General features: G+C 40.0%; 1 protein-coding gene and 1 long non-coding RNA gene across 3 annotated transcripts in view; one reads left to right on the forward strand and one right to left on the reverse strand.

Moving 5' to 3' along the window:
* Window positions 1-16385, reverse strand: part of si:dkey-237h12.3 (teneurin-3) — a 144197-nt gene extending 127812 nt beyond the window's left edge. For both annotated transcript variants that reach the window (XM_042418562.1, XM_042418561.1), the window contains exons 1-3: window positions 15764-16385; window positions 3123-3615; window positions 617-892 (exon numbers count right to left, since the gene is read on the reverse strand). In XM_042418562.1, the coding sequence (XP_042274496.1) occupies window positions 617-892; window positions 3123-3393 (547 nt within the window). In that variant the 5' untranslated portion in view covers window positions 3394-3615; window positions 15764-16385. The remainder of the gene's footprint in view (window positions 1-616; window positions 893-3122; window positions 3616-15763) is intronic.
* A 2476-nt stretch (window positions 16386-18861) lies between these two features.
* On the forward strand, window positions 18862-24689 carry LOC121901948. The gene is made up of 3 exons (XR_006097426.1): window positions 18862-19331; window positions 19862-19960; window positions 24614-24689. It is a non-coding gene; the product is annotated as an uncharacterized LOC121901948 (long non-coding RNA).
* The last annotated feature ends 1003 nt before the right edge of the window (window positions 24690-25692 follow it).

The following is a 25692-nucleotide window of genomic DNA, read 5'->3' on the forward strand; positions in this document are numbered from 1 at the left end:
CAAACAAGAGAACGTAAAATATGTTAAACACAAACCTAACAGCAATACAGATACGCAGCTATCTTCTATGCATTGCTTCCAATTGACGCAACAAAGATTTGCCCTCTTCAAACAGAGAACCTCAATCCTCCATCTCAGGTTTCCAGCATGATCAAATTTGCACTTCAAACCATTGTACCCATTTAATCAGCCATTGTGCATGCCCGGCCAACCACTGCAGAATTTCTAAGCAAAATCTCAGACTGAGGCACACAAAGCTATCTTTGATTATACGCTAGCCCATGGGGAAACTTTATCAAACTCCTCTCCTTCCTGTGGAGAAGGACCAGGTGACTAGCAACTACTCAATTGGAAGGCCATGTTCTTTTTTCCGCATGCGGCGAGGAATCACGCCTTTGATCCAAAGAAAGGCAGCTGCAAATGCCTCTCCAGATACCAGCCCCACCAATCGCGTTTCCACTTTCTTCCACCAATCAGTCTCGAGCACCAACCATAATCCAACCTACTGCTGCTTTTTCTACATAGTGATTACTCCCCTTTGAAAAGCAGTGACAGCATGTGCAGCAAACAAATCAGCGTTTTAAGATAAAAAGGATGAAAAGTGTGCCCTACTCACCCATCTCATTGTCCGATTTATTGTCCATTTCCGTGTCAGTGAGTGTGAGTGCTGAGTTAGAGCGACTGGAGAGGCATGAATTCTGCCCAGACTTTGCCCCCGTTCCCCAAAGAGTCATGGTACGTTCCGGTGATACAGGTTCATGGTTTTCTGTAGCGACTGGTCCTCTCGAGTAGCTGCTGAGTGGGTGGGAGAGGCCTGTGTCAGGGCAGAGTGCCAAGCCTCTGCGAGCCGATGGCTCACAGATCCCGAGTTGCCTCAGTGAAAATGTCTGCCCTGTGAATGACAGAAGTTGTAAAGTTTAACAAACCAAGCAACAACACAGTTAATGGCCAAGACCGGGACTACTTAAAAAAACACTTAACCTAAGAGCAGTGTGGAAAGGGAGGGTGGGATAATTGTTAAATTAAAGCCTTAACAACATCCTCTCAAGCTACTTAACACTTCAAGATGCTAAGAAGCATTTTCTTTGACTCAAAACACAGGACAGTGCTAACAAACTTTGTACTTTTATTGACTAAGTGAGACTTTTGACATTACCTAGTTGTATTAGACAAACAAACCACCTAAAAATCAAGGTTCTTGTGATCATCTAAATGAAAGAAAAATTGTACCACCCATTTATTATTTTATAGTTTTCAGAAACTGTTTCAGACATAGTCTGTTCCTCAGTAAATCATCACCATACATCTGTTTTGTCTTCATTTGGAATTACTTGAGGCTCTGGTGTTCATTGGAAATAAAATAATAGTCTGCCATGCCTTCAAAGACACTGCAACATCTAAGTAAAATAAATTAATTCATTTTTTTAAAAGAAGACACAGGCATATTGCCAATAAACAGAAATACCTCACGTCAAGCTCGTTAGAAAGCCCCTGAACGGAAAAGAAAATTATGCTAAATGTTTTGAGAAACATCATACGCCATGAAAATCTATACCCAGACTTCCGTTTTGATATATTTATTTTAAATGTATTTCAGCTGTAAATACCGTCTACACTTATAATGTATTCATTTAATTAACTTAAATCATTGGTGCTGCAATGTTTTGTTTTTTAAAAGATTTCAAGGTGAGATGTGTCAACACAGAATATTTATGACACACATGATGATCTTGTGGATATTAAAAATTAGTTTCTGGTCATATTCATGGTCACAAAGGGAGAGGATTTTGTCATGTATTTTGTGTATTTGGAAATGGAGCAGAAACCCCTTTCAAAGTGTACAACATCTGAAAATGAAAAGGTTTAATCAAAATGCACAAAAGCATCTCCTTTCACTCAAATCATAGTGCAGCAAACTAAATTTTGTATTTCTAGTAATAAAGTGAGATTTTTTCAGATTGCCTAGTTTTATTTAGACAATATCACCAAAAATAAAGACAAAGTAAAAAAAGTGTACCACACTAAAAATTACTAAAAAGTCTGATAATGCTAAAACGCAAGCAAAAAAAAAAAAAAAAAAAAAAAAAAAAATCAATATTATTATACTTATTCACCATCTTGTACACAGCACAATGAGCAAATACTATCTGCACAAAATGTGCTCCCTTTCCATTACCAGATGAATAACATTAAATCTGACATTTATTGTGATGATGTGAGAAACAGTCGTTAAATGCCCAGATTTTAAAAAGAAATAAAGGAAACTAGCATTCTTCCCACAACTCCATCATAATCCCATTAATTCCAAAATGGGCACCAATTAGCACCAAGAAAATGGAAGGGAGTAATGGATAGATTTTCTAATTGCAATTTTATGAGCCAAAGGAGTGCCATAAAATAGAATAAACTGCCCAAACTTTTTAATTATAGAAAGTGGGACAGTTTCTAACAGCCAATTAAAGGAAAGGGTTATTTACTGAGCATTTTCCCCTATTATTTTAACATAATCCAGGGTATCAACAATTCATAAGGTCAGAGTTGCCCGCTGTATCCGACCCCTATGTGACTTTTCTCTGAAAGTTTGGTAGCATTAAACTAAATTGTGCCTTTGTTTGACATTATTTAATTGTGTTTACACTGTCCAACACACTGGCATCATACTGTTATTTCTTGTCAAACTTGCACAGATAAAGTGGAAAACAAAACAGTAAATTGGTAGAATTTGGTAAACAGGACAAACAATAAAATCCCTGCACCGATGTTCATTCACTGATGATTTTTCACACTCTTACAAATCAAATGAACATGGATATAAAGATTTTCTTGTTTGCTGTATTTACGATCAAACTGGAATCCCAGATTTATCGTCAATGTGTAGTCTTCAAATTTGGAGAAAAAAAACCAGTTTCTGAGTTAATACAAAGATTTTTAAGTACAAATCATACTTTTTTGTAGCAAAGGTCAACAGACTGATGTACTCTGATAATATGGGCCTTTAAGTGTCTTCCACATATCTTTGGTAGCCTCAATAACCACCCCACTCATATTAAAGGATATTCATCTGACAGACATTGAAAAATCCAACAAAGGAATGAATGGAGTAAACATTTGATCTTGCTAACCTGGCCTGCTGTACTCTACACTTTCCTTGTGGACCATCTCCTTGACTCTGCCTCCGAACAGCATTCGTGAAGGGTCATGGTCAAAGGCCTGGAGCGTCTCGCTGGAGCTGTAGGATTTCTGAGTGGGTACGCGGCAGGCTCCCTCCTCCCGGTCAGCCGAGGAGGCGGTATAACGACGCTCCCGATCCTTGTCTCTCTCGCAGTCTCTCTCTCGGTCTCTCTGGCTCTTGGACAGCGAGCAGAAAGGCCGCTGCTCCCTCACCCGTTCCATGCTGCCTGCATGCTGGGTATCCAACTCCCTCCCCTTCACCACCGACGCTCTCCTGAGACACTTGCCGCTGGATTACTTCTCTCTTTTTCACCCCTCCTTTTCCTCCTCTGGTTGTGATTCTCCTCCTGTACCGATTTTCCTCCTATCACCCCTCCCCACTTCTAAACCTCTATTGGTCTGTCGGTCACTTCTTCAGTCCATTCAGCCTTCCACCCACTCTACCTGGAGAAAGAAAGAAAGAAATGGGGAGGAAAGGAAGCAAAGAGTTCAGATAACACTAATCCATCTGCTTCATCTTGAAGAGCAAACACTTATCCCTTTCTCATTGCCCCACCCCCACTGCTACCTCCCCACCTCTGAAACCTCACCCGTGAACTCTTGCCATACACGACTCCCCTCTTAAAAAGATCACCGACTTATTCCGCCTGTTTGAGCCTTCAAAAATCAAGTTAATCTACAGTGTGTTGATGTTTAAAAGTTGTAACTCACACTTTTCCCATCAAGCAAAAGCGGTTTGACAAAAATAAGCAGAAGTTTCACATGCAATAATATATATTTTTTTTTTTTGAGTGAAACATTTTGAGGTGCTCGGAGGAGCTTTTCAATTTACTCATGATGATTGTCCAAAGTTGACATCCACCAAGTGTCACATGCTGGTTAAATAACAGATAAATCAATATGTCACGCATCACGCTGGCCAGTGACTTTTTGACATGATGATATCATGCTTTAATTTTTAATTTAAACTGTAACGCGTACAGAATTATAATTTTGACCCATTGCATACATTAACCTAGTGCCAGATTTCATACACACAGAATAGCAAAAAGACTATGAAAAATGCATAATGCACCTATGTATTTTAGATACGCAGTTTCCCAGGCAGCTAGTGACAGTTAAGTGAAATAAATGAATGGGTTGAATTGCCTAAATTATGAAAAAGCATTTTTCACCTCTTACCTTATTTACCCATGTAAATAGTTTTATTTGCCCGTGTTTTGAGATGTCTTTCTCTAAGATTCCTGCCTGCACTCCAATACAATGGATGCCCATAGAGCTTCATTTAAAGTGCTCAAAGCACTAAAAAAATGTTTTTTAAAATTTCAACAGCAATCTGGTTTTCCAGAGTGCTGTATTTGTTGCTCATAGATAGAAGATATTTCTTCAGTCCAGAGTTACTGGGAAAAAAAACAAACAAACAAAAACAAAATTGCATGGTTAGATACCAGGTGTAAGTGAGAAAATAAGGTTGTTTTTTTTTTTAGTAATTTAGGTTAACCAACCCTTTAAACATTTTCTCATTTATGCTACTTCTATTGCTATCATGTGGCTAGTTTTGGCTTTATTTGTCAAGGTTTTGAGATATATACTGTACATATGTCTTGATTCCCGCCTACACACCAAATCAAAGTAGGTAGAGTGGAATTTCATTTTTATGGTGCTCAAAGCATTAAAAAAAATGCATTGAAAAAATAAAAAAATCAGACACATTTTTCCAGACACAGTGTTCAGAGGCTTCACTGTGATCTGTTTTCATTGAAACTCATGAAAACAGTCTGTTCTATGGATTATCAAGGGTAATCATGAACAATACTAGCTGCGTACACCAGATATATGGGAGAAAATATGTTTGTTTTGTTTTTTAATTTATTTTAAATTCGGGTGAACTAAGCCTTTAAACTGTATGTCATGTAAAATTATACAATTTACCAATATATGTGAGAGCACAAGTTACCCAAGTGCTTAATTTATACATAAAAAAGCAACGGTAACAGTGAGATAGAGAAACCCTACATATATGACTTTACAGTCAATGTGAGTTAAGTAATAGTTCCATGTCACACACAGTACCCATGACCCAACTGTACATCTCAGTCTCTCTGAATGCGCTGACCGAGTATTGCCCTAGTTCACACAAACATTAGATATATCCGTGTTAAAATCTTTAACTTGTTGGAAATTCAAAGAAGACACTCACAGGTGGAGAACGTGCTCTAAAATGTGGACAAGTGGGAATGAGAATGTGACTAATCCGCAAAAAACCCTTGAGTGGAATGTGGATGGGAGCCCCTGTGTGTCAGAAGTGTTTATTACCAGCCATTTTCCACTGCCTCCTGACACACACACACACACACACACACACACACACACACACACAGAGACTCACATGCTCACACATGCCACACACACCACACTTTCATTTCTCTCTTGGCTGAGCTGTAAGACTGGAGTATCAGACTCCTTTCCCCAAATGAGATCTACTTCGTTTCACATCAAGCATCAAAACCTTCCAGTGAGGCCAGGATAGCGCACTGTCGCGCTTGCAATATAGCACGGACCCCGGAGTTCCCAAAAACTGAAGCAGTAGCGGGTGGGGCGCAGGATGCAGGGATAATGAAAATTGTGAGCTGTTCTAGGCCTCTTCAACTTATTTTTTTTTTTACCCCCTTCGCTCAGAGTCGCTGGATATCATTCTGTCCCCCGACGCGCTGAGATGCAATCAGTGACACACTTTTTCGTAACCCTAACACTCAACCTTCAACACTACCCCACACACGCTTGTTTTTTTTTTACGATGCCACAGGACATCTCACTCCATCTCATCACTTTCAGGATATTGTACACATCCGTCCAGATTGGCAGATTAATGTACAGGATGAGTGCAAGCAGACACGCCCAGAAGCCTCCCTGATTACGATCCCCCCTCTTCTTTACGGGCTTGTAAAGACATTTGCCGTCTGAAAAAAAAAAAAAAAAAAAGCTAATGCTACAAGTCCTACCCACTGAGCTGCAAGCCCCCCACTATAGGAGGAATTAGATTTGTGTCCTAATCAGCTATAAGCCCTTGAGTGACCAGGCATGTCCCTGTATAAACATTTCAGCTTTACTCTGAGGACCAGAAGATGCCATCTTTTTCACAGCTCATCAATGTGTCCTGCTTGTGCACATAGGCAGCACATGGGGACACTATCAGGATGCAAGAGAGACATTCATGATAGTTTAAATTATGTACAAAAGGTCATAGAGGCTCTTGAGGGAACTCTATTGTGTTTCTGCAGGCTTTAAGTTTCAAAGGTTTTAACTACAGTATGAACTAGACTACTTTGAGCAGAGAAGAATAAAAGCCAGTCTGTCTCGCCTTGATTATGCAAAATCTGCCTCTTGTTACCCTGCTGAGAGTACACACTAATGCACACCAATCTGTAAAAAAAGAACGAGAAGCACAGAAAAGTCGAAGTAATGGGAAGATGTGTCTGATCAAGAATTTTTGGACGTAAATTCATGAATTCTTTTAGTTTTCTTGTATCACTCACTTCTACATTCCCTTTTACCTTTGATCATGCAGTTGAACCAGGACAGTCAGTCACCCATGACCGCTCAGCGGAACAGTCGACACTGCAAAATTAGCGTCACACAGAGGTCCTCTGGCGAGCCACTGAGGCAAGGAGAAAGACAGTTCATGATCTACGCGGCGGAGCTCTACACACGTCCCAATGACTCCCATGCCAGTTGAGTACAGTCCCCCTGACGCCTGATACTGTCCTACACCTCTGCACTTCTTTGAAGCATAAACCATAAACCATCTGTATAATGTGGTGAGAAGAAACGTGTCCAAGTCAATTGGCTCTTCAGGGCAGTTGGACAGGTTTCAAGGATGAGATATACTTGTTTCATGTCTGACATACTGTATTTTCATCAAAAATGAGAGTGGGTATGTTTTATGCTTCCAACTTGGGGATGTGGAAGGAAGATCAACCTTTTAAGATATCTTGGAGCTGATAAGTTATGTTATACAAAATGAATTAAATAAGCAGATGACATTCAGTATGTTATTCATCAAAGGCACGAAAGGTAAAGATATTTTTTGATGCTTCGAGCGAGGATGGTCAACAAAGAGAGCAGTGCTGAAACAAATAACTTATTGATTGGTCAGTAGACAGAAAATTAACCCTCTATGATTGAGTAAACATTCAAGTCTTTTATCAAAGAAAAATTCAAATGATTCTCTGGTTTTTAGCTTTCCAAGCGGGAGGATTCGCAGATTTCCTCTGTTGTATATGAGTGGCAATTGATTATCTTTGGGTTTTGGACCGTTGGTCGGACAAAACAAGTGATTTGATGTCATGTTGGGCTCTGGGAACTTGTGATGGGAGTTTTTCAATATTTTCTTACATGTTGTAAATTAAGTGATGATCAAAAAAAGAATCCACAGATTAATCTATAAATTTTATAACACTGTAAATTGAATATCTATAGGTTTTGGACTGTTGGTACCACAAAACAAGCAATTTCCAGATTGTGGGTTTACCATTTTCTAGACTAAATGATTAACTGGAAAAACAACGCTCAACGATGAAAATAATCGTTATTGCAGCCCTACTTGTAACATATCTCAAATATGATAATTCTACACAAAATTGACTATATAAATAAATACGCCAGCCTAAACTGAGCTGCTACACTCTCCTGACAACAGCACACAAAGCATTTTGCAAAACAGGAGTAGCCACCACTGACCAGAATGCTGAAATGGCAACTCTTCGCTAAGCCTTTGTTCGGTAATTATATTTCCGCGGGGCTACTGTACATATCAGCTCAGATATCCCTGTCGGTGACCTCTGTAAATAACGGTAATAAAGAGCGCACTTGTCGTTGCCGGTGTGTCCCTCCAAGACAATCCACCTGTCACCAAGTGGCCTGGCCCGCCCCCCCCCCCCCCCCCCCCCACACACACACACACAAACCTCCCCCTCCTCATCTTGTTGTTGGCCATTTGCCGGAGCACAGATCAGACGGCTCTCAGCCACGGGGAGTGGTGAGAGTGGTTGATGGAGCTGGTGGAGATCAGGGCTGGCTCCCTTTAACACAGCCAGCACCTCCAACAATAGCCGCCTCTGACAGCTTTGCATAATTCATCTTGTCGAGTCTCTCTCCCTTTCCTCCTTGACGCTCCTCTCTCCCTCTCCTCTTTCGGTTTCTCTTCAGTTCTTTCTTTTTTTTTTTTTTTTTTTTCCCGTGCCTCCCGGCGCTTGGAGAAGGGGAGAGGGAGAACCAGGGCAGTGTTCCATCAGATGCTGCCTGTTTCCCCCTGACACCGGTGATTTTGGAGACACAGAAGTGTTTGTCTGCAGCACGTTTCCCAGACTTTTTGAATTCTGGATGCCGTCTGAAGCAGATTGTGCTCGTTCTTTATCGAGGCTCAGTGCCTAAATCCCTTGCTGCAGCAGGAAGCGTACGACTATTACCTAAAAATACACATATAGGAAGATCAGTTGATCAAGAAAATTGATAATCTTAACTTTGACACGTGAGTTTATATGTGAGGATCTGATGCTAAGCTGCTTTTCCGTGCCGTTTATCGACTTGTAACGCTCTGTAACATACAGAGTTTTGTTTTTTGGCAGATTACTATGATTTTCAGTTTCTTAATCTTGAAATATGTATAGTCATTGACTATATAAGAGAGTGACAGATAAAGAGATGAAGAAAGAAAGTGAGGGAGGGAGGGGAAAAAAGAGCACACAAACTCATGACAGAATTTATCTGCAATTAAATTTCAGCCTCAGCTATATCCTTAGCATACTTGGTGACGGGATGAGCTTACTACACTCAGTGAGACTCTTAGGAAAGATGATGAAATCCTGCTCCATGCCAAGTCTCTTGTCTCAGTGTATGATGCAGAATATTCACAAGTGGAGTAAAGTGATGCAAATCTCTGATACAGCCACTTCAGATTATGGAGCTTGAAGCTTCATCCCTCATAGTTACAGCACATTTAAAAGACAAACAAGGCTACTGTGAATATGAAAAACAAATCACCAAAAGCTAAGCTGAACCCACAGTGTTTTTTTATTTGTTTGTTTGTTTTTTACTTGTCCGTCACTGGAAAATCATAGTGGTCAATGTCTAATCCTAACCATTTTGCTGCTGCTTTTTTTGTCTGTGAGAATTAAATAATAAAAGAGGGGCATCTGCCAGCGCCAGGATACATCATAATAAGCTGAGCAGGAATGTTTACAAATCCCCCAAATAACCCTTCACCACTGACAGTATGAGTTATATATTCATTGAATCTTTAGTGGAAAAAATTGCAAGCACAGCCAAATTCATTTTTTTAAAATGTAATTGCTAGGTGTGGACAATTGGAATATAAAAAGCATGATTTTATAATGTTTCTCCTGCACGATCTTCCTCTATCTCAAATGGTAATAGTGGGTTATTCAGTGCATTCATACATACGGGCTCCAGCATTTATCTGTATCCAAGGCTACAAGTATTGAACCCAGCTCTTATCAAAATAGGCGCCCCCTTCCATATCACACACCCAATTACACCAGACAGTCTTAATTCAATGGGCCACAGTTTGCTGTTCTCTCAAACTGGCATCACTGCAGTATTATTTCACACAGGGGATCTAAGGAAGTAATGATGTTCATGTACATTTGCTTAATTGAGAATCTTACAAGACGGTGTCAACAACTGTCGTCTAATGCCTACTCATAATGAATTGACTCCATGGTGTGCAAAAATAAAATCAGCTCCACAGACCTGAGGCAATTTATAGACAAATCCATGATCGACCCATTGTTACGGAAATAAATTAAATTGCGGTGATACCGCAGCTGCATTGTAATGAAGCCACAGAGCAATCACAACGCCACGGAGGGTGATTGAAAGAATAAAATTCACATCATATCTGTCCACAACAAATCAGGTAAACAAAAGAAAATGGGTTTGAGACCTTGAAAAAAAAAAAAAAGATTTATTGCAGGTATATTATTTATTTAGATCAACAGTGGTGCCCTTTTTAATTGCAAATTCTCAATCAAATATCAGTCTTGCTTGACGGTCTAATCTGGACATCTAGAGACGTTATTTTAGCACTGCTGTAGCCCGTCAAAAGAGCACTTACTGAGTGGCTGAAAATCATTACCCAAACTATATTTGAAATGCTGGGAGCATACAAACCTGGCTAGCAGATAGATACTCTAACGCAAACGCAGCGAGATATTCTAAAGTGCTGACATTGGGTGTCATTCAAATGCATCTCACATGATTGTACAACAAACTAGGGGGGGAGGTGGAATATACACAGCAATCATATAATAGTGGCAGACAACTGAAGAGTATGAGGGACAGCATCAATGGTGGATACTGCAATGGGAATGCAACAGAGTGCTGCTGCGACTGATGAAATATATAAGATCTGACCACACGGAGACGGTGACCTGCTGTTGAAGTTTCAATCGAAATGATCAATCTAAACAATACACGCTTGAATAATATGGAATTAGAAGAAATACAAATTGTATGCACACAATGAATACAATTTTTGCACTTTACAGAGAATAATATATTGGGTGTATTTTCTCTTTAGGCATATTGTGCCACATAAACTATACAATATATAAAGAAACTGGAGGGTTTTATTCTCTAGTTGTCAGCGTTTTAAGGAGTATGTAGGTCATGATGGAACACTATCAGAATACTGAGAGACTGCAGGCCTTATTAAAGAAACATCAATCTGAAAATTCACCAACATTGCGCTGATGTCTCTACTTCCAGGGGTGAAACTTAGAGAGTCCGCCCTGTAGCGATTGGCCGAGACCAACTTCCGAACGCGCACTGGTCTCCACTGGAAGTCAAAGACTGCTGACCTGTATACCATTACACTGACTTGAAGTGGCCGGTTTTACACTCTTCAATGGTCTGGTATTCAATATTTTCTCTTCTTCACCCCGCTGACAATAAAGAGACAGAGGAAGTGTTGCCCACTTGCTTCATCCATGAACCAGCACCTCCGCCTTGTCCCCATCAACACTCTTCATCACCCGCCAGACCTGCGTCTTTCAGCATCACAGAGGTCGTGTCAACTGAATTATTGAGGCCATCCAGCAGCTCCATCGACAAGCATAGCTGACGCCCAACTTCCCACTGGGCTGTCCAAGGCCCACAAAAGACCAGACCTGAGGCTCTTGGCAGGTTGAAGCTATTCTGGGAAACCTCCTCCTGGGCTAATATCGCTTTGAGCAATTATAGACTATTATAGAGCCAAAGCTCAAACATATTTTTACACATGTGAAAAATAAAGCTGCTTCATCAATATTTTAATGTGAGCTGGACATCATATAATATTGACTTATATATGGTATACAGCTTCTGACAGAAAGTGTTGCCATGTACTGTCCTTTTAATATATAACACATCCTGACTTTGAATATAATGTCTGTATTTCACGAATGCTGAGCCTAGAAAGCACGCAGGTATTCACTCAGAGCAATTTTCACAAGCAGAGAGCACAATGCATTTCTATTTTGTTCTCCCTATGACAGAACTAAGCACATTTCTGTCTGTCTCTCCCTGCCAGGCTCAACCCTGGAGCGTGCAGGGAGAGTTGCACTGTTACAAAGTCAGAGCCACTCCTCAATCTTGCCACTTGGTCTTGACCCAGAAAGTCCACTGGAGCATGCTGAGCCATAAATGTTAATCTGTAGGTTACAACAGTGTAAAGCGGTGCTGCTCCCAGAGCTGGACCAGCAGGACAGCATCCTGTGGCTAATCACAGGTGGCTTTCATCTCAGCCTGCTTTGGCCAGAGTAGCAGCAAATGTTCGAAACAAAAACCATGAGCTGTCCTGCTAGCATGTTCACTTTTCTTGATTTTCAGTAACCCATACACGGCTAAAGAACTGCTTCTACTTCGTTACAAACAATTACCGACTCGGCTGTTTTGTCCATAAGCACCCACGCACACACACTTACATCACAACACATTTGCACATATGCGCGCAATGAGATTCAGGAATCAGTTTATATTATGCACAACACATTAGGTCATGCAGTTAGTCTACAATAGCCATAAGGCGGGTACAGTAGCTGCTCCCTTGAGAACGCTCCTCTGCAATCAAAATGCAGTGGCAGGTATCACATTATACTGAGCAGATATACATTATGGAAAATACTACATAAATCCATTTTGGTATTAATATAAAACTCAATTTATATTCTTAGCAGTTACTCAAGCTCTTTGAGGCCTTTTTATTTTAATTTAATAAACGATGTTTATCAGCTGGGACCCAGACCATACAAATCCTTTACAACACATCGTCATGACTTCAGACACAGCAAAAAGCATATACCGTCATAAAACAGCTTGCATCCATACCATGGTAGGTTTTTTTTTTCTCTTGTGCTGCATACAATGTAGTTAAGGACCACAGTGGTAATGCATCAAGTGCTGTCACTAAATATCCTTACTCTAAGCACATTTCAAGAGCATGCAATCTCCTTCCCCCAAATCCTAGGGTGACTTTCAGCGATAATTTGGCAACTTGCAGGAAAAAAACCACAGAAAACTTCAGCACAAGTCTCATGTCGGCGTGCCGATCCCAAACAATCCTCACACCTCTTAAACATTTCATTTGATCATTAATAGCTAATGCACAGGTATGAGTCTGTCCACCATCCCGAAATGCGTTTTCTTTTTTTTTTTTTTAAGTACTTCAAGATCCTAAATGCATCATGGCATGCTTTACCTTCACACCAACTATTTATCATGATGTCTACCTGTTCTCATGGGAGGAAAGGCAAAATGAACTGAGAGAGAAAACAGGTGAAAGAGAGTGCAGCAGACAATAGCCGGGCAGGCTGCGTGTTAATAGTAACAGATTAGAGGGCAGCAATTATGCAAAGTAAATATGACATGGAACTGATCCGTCGAGCCCAGGGAACTGTGGGTAGTTTGTCAGGCTGCATTAACCTTCACATGTTTGCTCAGATGTGTTGAAACAGGCGACTCGGCAATGCTGTTTGCCATATCAAATGTTATAATTCATAAGGTCATCTTCTGAGCCACTGTCGGCATCCACAAGTAATAAGGGGACATATTATAAAGTTGGTGCAAGGCTGTGCGTCAGCTTGCCTCTATATCTCTCAGATCTTAGAGGAGTAATTTTTACTGAGGCAGAGGACTCATCCTGATTACCCCTTAACAATCTATAAAACTGTTTAGGGCCATATTCAAGCTGGCATTATCCCTAAAGGAGGCAGTTCTCATCACACAGAATATTAAATTCTCCACAGGAATAATGAAAGGGGAAATTACTTAAGGATAGAAACATGGAGTGGCAGTGTTGTGTACACAGTTCCTCTAATATTTCTGAATTAATTAGATGATTTTAAGCTCCAATCGTAGTAAAAGTCACCTCGAGAATTTCTTCCTTTCGGCTGGATCAGAAATTGTAGTCACCTGCTTTGATTAGTGGGATTAAAAGGCAATAAAGTTTGAAGCTGGGGCATTAGGCTAAAGCCTCAATAAGGGTTCACCGCAGCAGGCCTAAATGTCTCAGTGCTACATGTGTAATCGTCTGCTACATTATGGCACCGTGTATACCAGACAAGCGTAGACAACAGTAGTTATTGCTTTTTTACTGTAGAGCTGTGCAAATAAATGTTTCGACAGCATAGCATTCGCCAGAGCGCTGTTGTCTCCAGGTGTAATTCTGAAAAGAGTAAACACAATGAAGTCAATTTACCCAAATTCTGTAGCAGTCAGTCACAGCCGTATTGTAGGCAGAACATTAGTACCACAGATTGTGATGTCTCATTCAGGAAAGTAAATTTAAATTATTATTGAGACCTTGGAAACGATAATACGAGCACTACCCGTGTTCTGGTGCGCTATACAAAAACCACATGTTCAATATCACCCAATAAGTGTCACTGTAATGCCTTTAAAGGCTGGCACAAGGAAGATAGACTGTGTCTCTGGTAGTTTGGAGCCGTTCTTAGCTCTAATGTGACCCATGACACAGCCAAAGGCTTAAGATTATGAGAATATCGATCACTCGGAGACAAATTTTTCACAATACACCTGCCACTTTACACCTAACAAAAACGCTATTTTTCCATAATAACAGGAGTAAATTTGAGGACGTACTATGATTTGCCCTTCAGCTGCCATAATTCACCGCTAAGGCCTGAAGTGGCAAAGATATGCATTACTTTACTATTCCAGTCTTTGTCACAGGAGGAATATGAAACAGAAAATGGCCTAAACTGCTGCAGTTCCTCAACAGAACTCAAGACAATAGCCATAAATCAATTTAGCTGGACAGATATACTTGTCCTTCTGGGCTATCATGTGGACTCAGATGCATGTGTTTGCAGATTGCTCATAGCCTGATCCATGCCACAGTGAAATCAGATAAACGTTTCTCTCTGAGTCATACCAAGCACTGAAACAAGTCACCGTGTTATACTTTAGCTGAGACACAATAAAAGTAGCGAACGAATCCAGCTGATGTCCAAACCCTTTTTTTGTCCAAACACTTTCTAAAGCTCCTCAAATTATGCTACTTATGGAACACAATCAAACCACATCATGAAATTACACATTTCATAACCATTTTTTTGGTTGTCAGGCAACCGCCCCTCTCGCCTGATGCAGAAAATACAACCCTAAAAGTTCCGGCTCCAGCAGGCACACGTCTGACCCAAGAGGCGTTAAATCCCTGTGCTAAACACAGCCTTCCTACAGGCCTCTTTCAAATTCATTCAGATGCTCTGATGAAGTATCTCCACCTCCTGCATCTCTGGCTGAAACTACAGATTCTGTAGAGTTAAGCAAGTGTGTTTGTAAACCTGAATTATTAGGGGATTGAGCGTGTTATCTATGTAGGTGATTTACACCCCAGTGAGGCTTTCATGCTTTGTGCAGATAAAGTCAGTCACTGGAGCAAATCCACCTCACCCTGTCAACTCTTGGCCAGAGGTCTTGAAGAGGACACTGAGGTGAGAGGTGATGGAGACCGGGAGGAAGATTATGTTCTTTCTGTCATCCTTACAGTTTAATGTAACTTGCAGCAAGCAGCATTACATTTTTTTGTAACATTAACAATGATCCAAATCCTACAAAAAAAATTAAACCACAAGATTAAAACAAATGATATACTTTCTAAAAACACAGCAGATGACTTTTACAAACTACATCTTTAATTTTTTTTTTATTGTTGAACTTTAGGTTGTCATGCATCTCCCAAATGTAGAGCTGTTCAGAGAGGCATACATCATGCTCAACCCTTGTACTCATTAAAGCAGTAGACTAATTCTGTTAAAAATCCACAGGGTATGAATCAAAGTGTGATCTAATTTATTTTTATCAAGGTACCGATGTGAAGAGAGGCTGGGAGCCCCGGCGGGTTTCGGCTTCACATCTTGTCAGGGGAATATTGCGGAATATTGCAACAGAGCGTACAGACCAAATTAGACACCATTATTGAAGACCGATTCTGCCATTTATTTAAATTGCGCGGGCGACATCCATTTGGAGCCGATGCAAAGGATAAAAAAAATACTAACAGCACACTGACCTGCATGCAGACTGTGTGAGCCTGTCCGAGACAGCGGCACATAAACTTCCAGCGGTGCGCTTTAGTCCAAACTTGCAGGCAGCAGTGGGCAGAGTGCGTCGCGGTGTCTTTCTCACAATAGCTGCGTGTGCGATTTGGCACAGTTGAAATTCTTCACAGACACCATGCAATCCTTCCACAGAAACCCCCCTTTTGGCTCGGACACACGTTGAAACCGAGCGTGCAACGGCTCGGAGTAGTGGACTTTCTGCGAGGATGTTGTGCCGCGTTGTGGTTTCAGGAGCAGAGAGCTTCAGCTGCCAGCTTCGTGTGAAACGTGTTCTTCCCAGTCCTCCCCCGTGGCTCGGCCAGCCAATACTTCCAACAATGCAGTTGTCCCCTTTCAGCAGGGGAGGTAACACAGCCTATGTTTCCTTTCGCCCAGCAGTACGGGATGTTTTTAAAAAAAAAAAAGACAGAAAAACTCACTCGGTGAGGATGCGGAGGCTCAGCAGCCGCTCAGCTGCTCTTTTGTCCTATATTCACTTGTCAGCTGATAAACTGCGCATCCCGTCTCTTTTCTTCAGCGTCGCCTCTGGTCTGCCTATCACCTCTAATGTACTGCTGTAGGCCGTAAATTAAAAAAAAGGACGGTAAACTATGACCTCTTGTATGTGCAAACAACCGCACGTGTGAACAAAATTAGGTCCATTATCATAATTTATTTTTATTTTTATTTTATATACTATTTTATATACTAAGCTTGTATCAGTTTATCATTCAAAGCTAGAAAAATACGCTCCATAAATTCAATGTGAAACAGAGTAGGAGTGGATTTACTGCCTGTGCTCCATCAGCCTGCTCTGTGCTCTTCTCTTTTCTGTTGAGAAGCTGCTCATTAAGCTTACCTATGGTCGCGCGCGCTGCCATATAATTGGCCAACTCTCAATTCTCCAATTTCTCACCTTCACTCTGACAAAGTGAAAGGGGGGGAGCAGCCTGATGTAAATAAATGTGCTGTTTCCCACAGAAGAGCAGCTAAGGGTTATTGAAGTTGTTAATTAAACTGTTAGATAAACAAGAAGACCTAAACGACTTGCTGCTCAATTGAAACTTCTAGAGACGGGGCTGTCGAATAAGCTTCACCATCTGTGGTTAGAATTGATCAGTGGCAACATGGATGTGCAATAAATATTCACAATATGAGTGCTATCAACCCGAACCATTAAGAAATGCTATTACTCTGATATATTTCATTTTAAGATTTGGTCCTCAAGCCTTTCACATTAACATACAGTGGATATGAGCATGCTTTGAGGGTTGATTACCTCATTTTGACTTGCCCTTTCGTTGCTGATTTCACAGACACAATTGAAGTTCTTCAGCATTTCCTTCGTGTGAAAACTTCATCTTGATGAGCTCCGGTTACAGAGATAAGTACACTTGCCTCACGGCCATTTTCTGTCCAGGACTTAAACCAAAACCACATTTACTTTGAATTAGCTTTGAGATTGAAGAAAACATATGAGACCCTATCTGATAGGCTTCAAATGATAGCATTTAGAGGACAGACCAGGGAAAGCAGAGTTTCATTAATTACAAAAGCAACAGCCCGCTAATCCCACTAGAAAGGCATTTTGAGGCCGAGTCGTTTTGGTTCTGAGGGAGAGAGAAGAGAGAAAGACTAACAATACCAGTGGTAGATCACAGACCTTCAAGCTATGGTCTGCAGGCCCCATGGCTCAATAGGGGGCCAACTACTGCAGCTCTGACTGGGCAATTTTTTTTTTAATCCCCTTCCTGAATTTACCCCACGTCCGACCACATGCAGTGATGAAGTTATCACTGAGGACAGCTTTTCTCCAAGCAAAATCAGCCCTGGCCTTCGATGCTTGATTCTTCTATTATACCCGGACCACATCAAAAACTTGCCTCCATCAAATGGCATTATCTGCATGAAAGGCAACTGCCCAAAGGAGGAAAGAAAGAAAGGACATTAAATAGGAGAGGAATTATTGTAAGGGCTGTTGAAGCCAGTACCCCTCCTGCTTCCACCCTCCCTCTTCCGTCAAACTACTTTTCCCCCTCTCTATAATATTCTTGGGGGGCTTTTTAGAGAGACTGTACGTGGAAGTTAGTTACTAAGCAACATATTCACACATTTCATCCACATGAAGGTTCTTTTGAGTTCGGTAGCTACACCAGAGGGTTAATGATAGATTAACAGCCCTTCACTTTCTTGAACCAAAAGAAAATAGCTCATTATGCTTCACAAAAATGTTCTCTTACTAGACCTTGTCTTTAGTTTCCATCCTTGATAGTGATTTGCTTTTCTGTGAAATCTTCAGCAAGGCTTTAGTTTCTTCCAGTCACACTTGCTGTGTGTCCATGCAGTCAACTGTGCCCTCTATTGGAGGCCAGTCACTTTGAACATTCAAACTCAAAGGCTAACCACAGTGAGATGAGTCTGCATATACTACACAGCTGCGACTGTGTTTTGCACGATGAAAAAGACAATTGAAGGAATTTGAAACTACAACTTGAATGAGACGGAGATGTAAGTATTTGACAACAAATCTGCTTTGCACCAAACAAATGGCCCACAGACAAATTATGGATTGATGATAGAGTTTCTAAACAGGATGCAGTTTTATCAGTATGAGCATGCGGTGCTTGATTCATACATCCTGTGGTGCGATGCCTTTTCTTGGACTTATATTACAGTAAGGAATAGTCACTAGAATTAAATGCAGGAACATACCACCCTATTATTTTCTGCATTTGCTTTCCGGACTACCTATGGCTTGCAGAGAGCCTGCTTGAATACACAAAACATGAACCAGAAACTTCACCATTGAAGCCCAAGAGCATAGCATACATTAAAGAATAAAAGCCCATATCTCTCTACAGCTCAATATGTTTTACACATGTACAGTAGCAGCAGAGAAAACAGATGGGCCACACCGTGGGGACAGAGAGGACCTGTGGACATTATAAAAAAGCAACATTGACAAATTATGCATACATACTCCTCCGATGTATGCAGGAATTTGTCCCCAAGGGGTCAGACAGCGAGTCTGATGTGTTCAAAACTGCAGCTTGTCCGATGTCTGTTAAAAAGCAAAAGTAACAATGGATGTGCACTCTGTATATGTGCAGTGCATTATATTCACACTGTAAAGGCTATTGCCTTTTGTTAGTCTAGTATTGTGTACCGCCAACTAAACGGACATGTATAAAGGGATTGGACAGAACTTCTCTTTTCATGTGGAAATGAATCCCTTCCAAAGGGACAAAACCGCTTTCACCCTTGGTTATACAGTGAGGATTTTAAGGAAAGCACCTTTTTTTCCCTCTACATCTGAGGGAAAGGAACAAAGAAAAAGTTTGTATCAGGCAATATCAACAGTTCTTTAAAAAAAAAAAAAAAAAGTATATTTCAAGAGAAAAAGAAGTGTTGACTTTTGCAAATGAATCTCAAGATTTATTCAGAGGAGTGAAATCTTTCACAGTCGCCTACAGTAAAGGAGCACAGAGATGGATGCCTTTCTGCCAAGCTTTCAAATCTCAGAGGACACTTTGAAACAAGGTGGGAGGGCCTTGGTTTTCTTCTGAGGCAGTTCTCTGAACATTTCTATTGATTCTAGCGGGTCGCTATAGCACCACCGAGTCGAAAGAGGGAACTAGAAAGCCTGAGAAACCAGACAGCCAGATAACAATTTTCAGCCGAATTACAAGTAGTTAAAAAAAAAAAAAAATTCAAAATTTCGGCCTTGCATTGTCCTTGCATTGATTAACCTTGAACTATGTACATTTCCTGGATGTGTTCAGTAAATAATGAGCTCTTTTAATTTTTGCATATAACCTTGGACTGGACAAAAAAATACATTTGTGCTTTTGAATTTTTCATGGAGGGAAAAAAAAATGCATATGAATGAACATCTTTACACAGTTCATGTTGAATTAGGTGTAAAGAAACTTCTATTACTATTGAAACTTCAACCCGTGAGAAATAAAGTGCAGATTTTTCAGTATGTGGCTAAAAAAAAAATAGTTACAGTAAAACGAAAACACCCTTTGAAATATCAAACAGGCTCAGTGTCATTCTGAATTTTTCAGGTGGATGGACAACCTCAAAAAGAAGAGACCTGCGGAGAATCAAAGCTACTAGTGGGGAACCTTGTGAACTACATTCGGTTAATTTGAAAAGCTTAAATGGTAAGCAAAGAGTCCAGCGAGATAAAACACACTCTCTCTGGGTATGAGGGGTGTGACAGATGGTAGCAGGGCAGACAGGGGCTCTTCTGTTATTCACCTTATCAGTGAGTAGCTGGTCAGTATTAAAACAGTAATTTATGACTTTATGTCTATGTGTGGATTTCTGGTGGTCAAAACACACTGATAGCTCCTCAGCACACAGATTCAACTTTAAAAAAACATCATAATATGTGATTTTCATATTTTTTTATTTAAGGAGACATTGCAGGTGATCTTCAGGGTAACAAAAGGGTATTATGAGTGAATAAAAGCTCTTCTAACTCTGCAATACAACTTCTAAAATATTAATGTTATCATTAATATGAAAATAATCAGTTTGTGTATAGAGTATATTCCTCAAATGCTCATCTTGGTTAATGCAGCACATTTCTTTTTACAGCACAAAAAAGGAAAAAGTTTGATGCTTTTATTTTTAAAATGCTAACTGTGACATTGCGCAGAAAGTACAGAAATAGGATTTGTTGATGTAGACTTACTCATTCTTTTAATTAATTGATAATAACTCCAACAGTTAAGTACATGATCAGTAATTAATACTTCTGCATTTATATTGTTGTGTAACAATGCCCTGCAATCAGTCTTCACCACCAACACTTAAAAGTATGTAGAAATTGTCATGGTGTAGCAAATTGCACAAGGAAAAAGCATGATAAGAAAAACCTTGAACTAAAGTAAGTGCTTTGCTTCATAATATGTATATATTTGTAAAACAGCGGAAAAGAAAATGTAATCATTAAGTCACTGACTTGCTTCTCACAAGTCACTTCATTTCATTTGTCTGTATTTTAAGAGTAGGAGCCAAAAAACAAACTTCCTCTACTGTTAGTTCATAAACAACACACTTGTCAGTAAGACACTGAACAGCTGCTGTTGTTTGTGTAAGAAGTTATTGCTATTCTACTCATCCACCTATCATCACTCCCATCATGTTGATGAAGTTTGGCTTTCTGTGGGTGGCCTGCTTTTCTTTGTCTGCTTAATATCGAATTCGATTTCTGAATTTCTCCAAACAAACTTCTGCTTCTGCCGGAGCTGCAAATGCAAAACAAAGACACCGAATCAGATAAAAATGACAATATTCCTGACGTAGGAGTCAAGACAACAACTAAAACTTTGGGGGAAAAGAACATAAGTTGAGTCACTGTGATTCTTAAACAGTTTCAAATAGAAATGTATTACCTATAAACAATTCTCTGACATACTGCACTTCACACATGGTACATAATACTACAAGTCCAACAACGCACAAGTAACCAGTATAACTAATGTGAGGAATGTAGACTAAACTCTCACCATGAACCTGAACCTTCTAAATTCAAGTGAAAACACGTTTTTATATCTATTAGACTGTAGCAATAATCATGTACTTCTTCACTTGCTGCTCAACTGGAGTAACACCGATGCTCAAGTTTTAAATGAAAGGATATGAGGGCAGTGTCCTGTCTTAGCGGGTACGGTGCCGCTGCCTCTTCTCACACTGCAGGTGAGATCCTTCATGTCCGTGAGCGCAATGTGTGTGTGTGAATAGTACACTTCCACTTTCCCTCTGTTGAATTGTACCTACAGCTGTGTCAAGCCAATCCTTGCTGAGACCAAGTCAATTTCGAGACTTAAGACCAATACCTGAGTCCTATTCTATCCTGAAATAGGCAATAAGTTGTGCACATGTCTGTTCGATTGCAACATATTGCTCGAAGTCACACTAAAATGAAAAATTACATTTTGGGCTTTTTATATTCAACACTGCTATTTGGCAGTTTATTTTTTAAAAAATGGCAAACAAGGATATATTTTTTTGTATTTTAATCTAAATCTGATTACTTTCACTTTAAATATAAAATCAATCAGTCTTACCAGACTTTTTATTATTTTGTACAGTTTTTTATATATATATATATATATATATATATATATATATATATACATTTCATTAGAAAGAAACTGCACTTACCAAGATTATTATTTTTTCTTTCAGTGATATGAATTGCTTAATGTATTCATTTGTCGAAAAAGCATCAAAGTGGTTCCTCATCTCAACATAACGTTGGAAATAGCATGACAATGTTTTTTTTTTCAGCATACACTTGGGCCCCTAAAAAACTTTGATCAGAATGACAACCAGGAGCCACGAGTGGCCACTTCATAGCTACCTGAATACAATAGAGGTCATTATTAATGAAGCAATGAGCTAAAACGAAGTGAAAGCAAGTTGCATCTCTCAATAACAAGCAGTTTGAAGTTTATTACTTGTTTGTTACTAATTCTGCCATTTGGTTCTTTAAATAGTTTTTGCTTCTCCCTTGAGTCTGTCTGCCCCCCCCCCACCCACCCCACCACAGCCAACTCCAAACCTTGTAGACACACCCCTGATTTCAACAGGAAATATCAGGAAATAAATAAGGAAGCAAGCTCTCAAAATAATTGCACAGTCACACCTCTGTCTCAAGCTCATAGAGATTTGGAGAAATTTCTTTCGGAAAATGTTGGATAACAAGGCCTTGTGGAACCAGAGGCCGCTTTGTAATTGGTTCAGAGTTAGAAAAATCACTCCCTGAGAAAAGACACCTTTGGTTTGTTTTCCATCAGGATAGAAACAACTTCCCTTTATTCGGTCTGTTATGATGATGATAAATTGGATGAAAACTCAGTATTCACTAGTGTGTTTACAGCTGTAAAAGTTTGATTATTTTATTGTTTCAAATAATATAACTAGAGGTTGGGGGACTTATTTCAACTCTGCCCTCTCATGATAGTGATCATAAGTTAGAGGTGTGCCTATGTGGCTGTAACTAACTGGACAAATCTGTTGTTGCCAATAAAACAGCACACAGGTGAGCACCACTCACATGCTAAACCAATATGCAATTTTATTAGAAGTCAAAACCTTTGACAGGTACTGTATGTTGAAACTGCAGCATCTCTGCTGGAATTTTTTCCAGATTTCTGTAAGCTTGAGATGGGGATGTGGCAACTTTACATGAGGTGATGAGATGATCAAAATGCTATTTATGACAATGATGCCTGCTCTGTATTATAATTTTTCACTCCAACAAATCCATTACTAATGAGTGCAAATCCCTGAAATGGTTTGTATTGCAGAAGAGAAATGAAGGTTGGATTTAGACAATACAAATTCAAAAGACACCTTGTAAAAAACCCTGCAGCTGCACTGCCAAATTCCTTGCGCTGTGCAAGCAAAACTGATTCTGATCTAATGTTAGCTAAGTACACCATTATGCGCTCCCTAGCTGGTTATTGCACTTAGTGCAAGCAATAACATTCACTCCGAGAGGACTTGGTTAAGTAGGCAACTTTTGTGTGCTAAAAGTGCGAGGGTAACAGCACCATGTTTATCAAAGCCTGAGTGAACGCATACTGTACTCCAACACAGGGCTAATGAAGAGATATGTCCTCCATTACGGGGCCATATTCCTGCTGCAGCGATTAGAAAACTCTCCAGAGGGGCTCTATCACAGGGTTTCATTGAGTCTGGACCTTTGCAAATCTTCATATCCTGCACAATTTTCATAAATTGAAGTCTAATGAGCGCAGTTGACATAACTATGATTTATTGTCTCGGAGGCTTACCAATTTCACCAGTGCACTCCAAATTATGTATGCCAAAGGCTTAATCATATTCATATATATTCTCAACAAGGGGAATATGATGTGTCACGTGAGTAAAAGGGCCTAAATGTCTCTTTTTATTGTAGGTGTGTTATGATAATACTTGCAAACATGCAGCGCTCTAACAAGCTCCCTGAGGTGACCTAATATTGTTGACGGCGAGCACAGAGCAATATCCTCCTGGATCTCTTTGGGACACACTTCAGTGTGTTGTGGCATGCTGCTATATTACAATTGCTCTGTCTTCAAAGACATAATTGCCATAACAACACCATTAATGTTATGTGTGGAATTTGTAGTTTTGATATTACAATTCGCTGATTGATTTTTAATTTTTCCATATGCTGTAGGTAAAACAGCTGTTATTATTAACTGCTTATCAGGGAAATGTAATCAGAAATCCCACATTTGTTATTAAAAAAAAATAACGCTGAGACATTTTAATGTTGTGAGTAGTTTTATCACCTATTAACTTATTTTTAGACACATTAACATTTCCTTTGTTAGTTTAAATTTAGGATTGACGGCAGTGAGATTGAAAGAGTAGTTTTCAGATTTAACTCCTCCGCATTGAAATCAACATAGATCTCTTCATTGATAGCCTTACATCTTACTCCCAGTTTGTGACCACTCTAGGAGTGTGACCAGTCAATTTTTCAATTAGCTTCCCCTTTCACCTCACAGACTATCAAGGGGGTCCGCTGTCGAGCTTTAGATTGCAATGGATGGTGTACAACAGACCTACAGTGCTTGGCCATTGTGAAAGCAAAGCAAGCATTGATAACAGCCCGAGAACTATTGACATGATAACATTTCGGGCTGCTGGGCCACAGTGGCACTGAGCTGCAATAAATTGAGACGAATGATCAGTCGATGACAATTTCCATAATCGTTATACCTTCCGTAATTCATCAAGGTAATGATACCCGCGTCCCTAATGTCACATTTATTCCATTTTGTGCACAGCGGCAGGCGCAGAACGAGCCCCTCCTCACTCCCCTTCCAAAAGGATTGATTACACACCAACTGCTTTTTGCTCCTGCTTGTGAGTGGAAGAGCAATGTGTTATTTGACCAAAAATAACAATGAAGGGGATGGGAAATGCAATCTAATTCTACTCATTCAACTTCCTCTCTCTCCTCCGGTGACAGGCAAACAGGAGGCCATTACAGTTCAGCGCTGGCACTGTTTCCAAACCAGAGGGAAAAGAGAGATCTCTGCTCACTGCCTCTCTGGAACACATTGAGATTCATCATTACCGCATCTCTCGTCTCCTTTTTTTTACCCCCCCCCCCACTCCACTCATTAATGACATAGTTTCTCTTTGACAATTATTCGTCATTATTGGCAAACGATAGCTGTGTGAATGAGCGCTGTGATTCAATTACAGACGCAGTCATTGAAGATTAATTTCTGCGTCTCTGTGTCTTGCATATTGCAGTAGACATGCGTAAGCACACCTTGACCAAATAACAACTCAGTTCACAGAGGTGGTATCCAAGGTCTGAGCATTTATGCAATGTGGTTTCTATTCTGTTCAGAACTGCACTGCACTCACCAACTCTTTCACTCCTCTCTGCTTTGAGTCTCTTATATATACACTCCTGCATGCAGTATCATATCTCACATATTTGTTCAACATCTTTGGACGGACAATGCAGCTGAGCTACAGTCTGTCAGTCTGCCAGTAACAGTGAGCTAGCGCTTTCACTCAAATGGTTTCCAAAGATAGCGAGAAGCTGAGCATCAATAATAAACTCAGCACCACTGCTGTTTAGTTTATATTAAGCCCAGACTACAGCCATCATGAGATCACCAAGGCTGATACAATCAAATTATTTAATTTCAATGTGGCAGAATAATCTGGTTATATTCATAGTAACATTAGGACAAATCTAATTGAAATGCATGACTTCATCTGAGATTAATTGAGCTACTGTGGCATGAACATCTTTTTTCATGACTTCTACAGAATTGTATGAGTACATTTTGATAAAAGAACAAACAGGGTAGTCAAAGATGGTAGTTTGTAGTTACACCTTTTT

Source organism: Thunnus maccoyii, chromosome 8 (assembly GCF_910596095.1).
Source record: "Thunnus maccoyii chromosome 8, fThuMac1.1, whole genome shotgun sequence".
Classification (NCBI taxonomy): Eukaryota; Metazoa; Chordata; class Actinopteri; order Scombriformes; family Scombridae; genus Thunnus; species Thunnus maccoyii.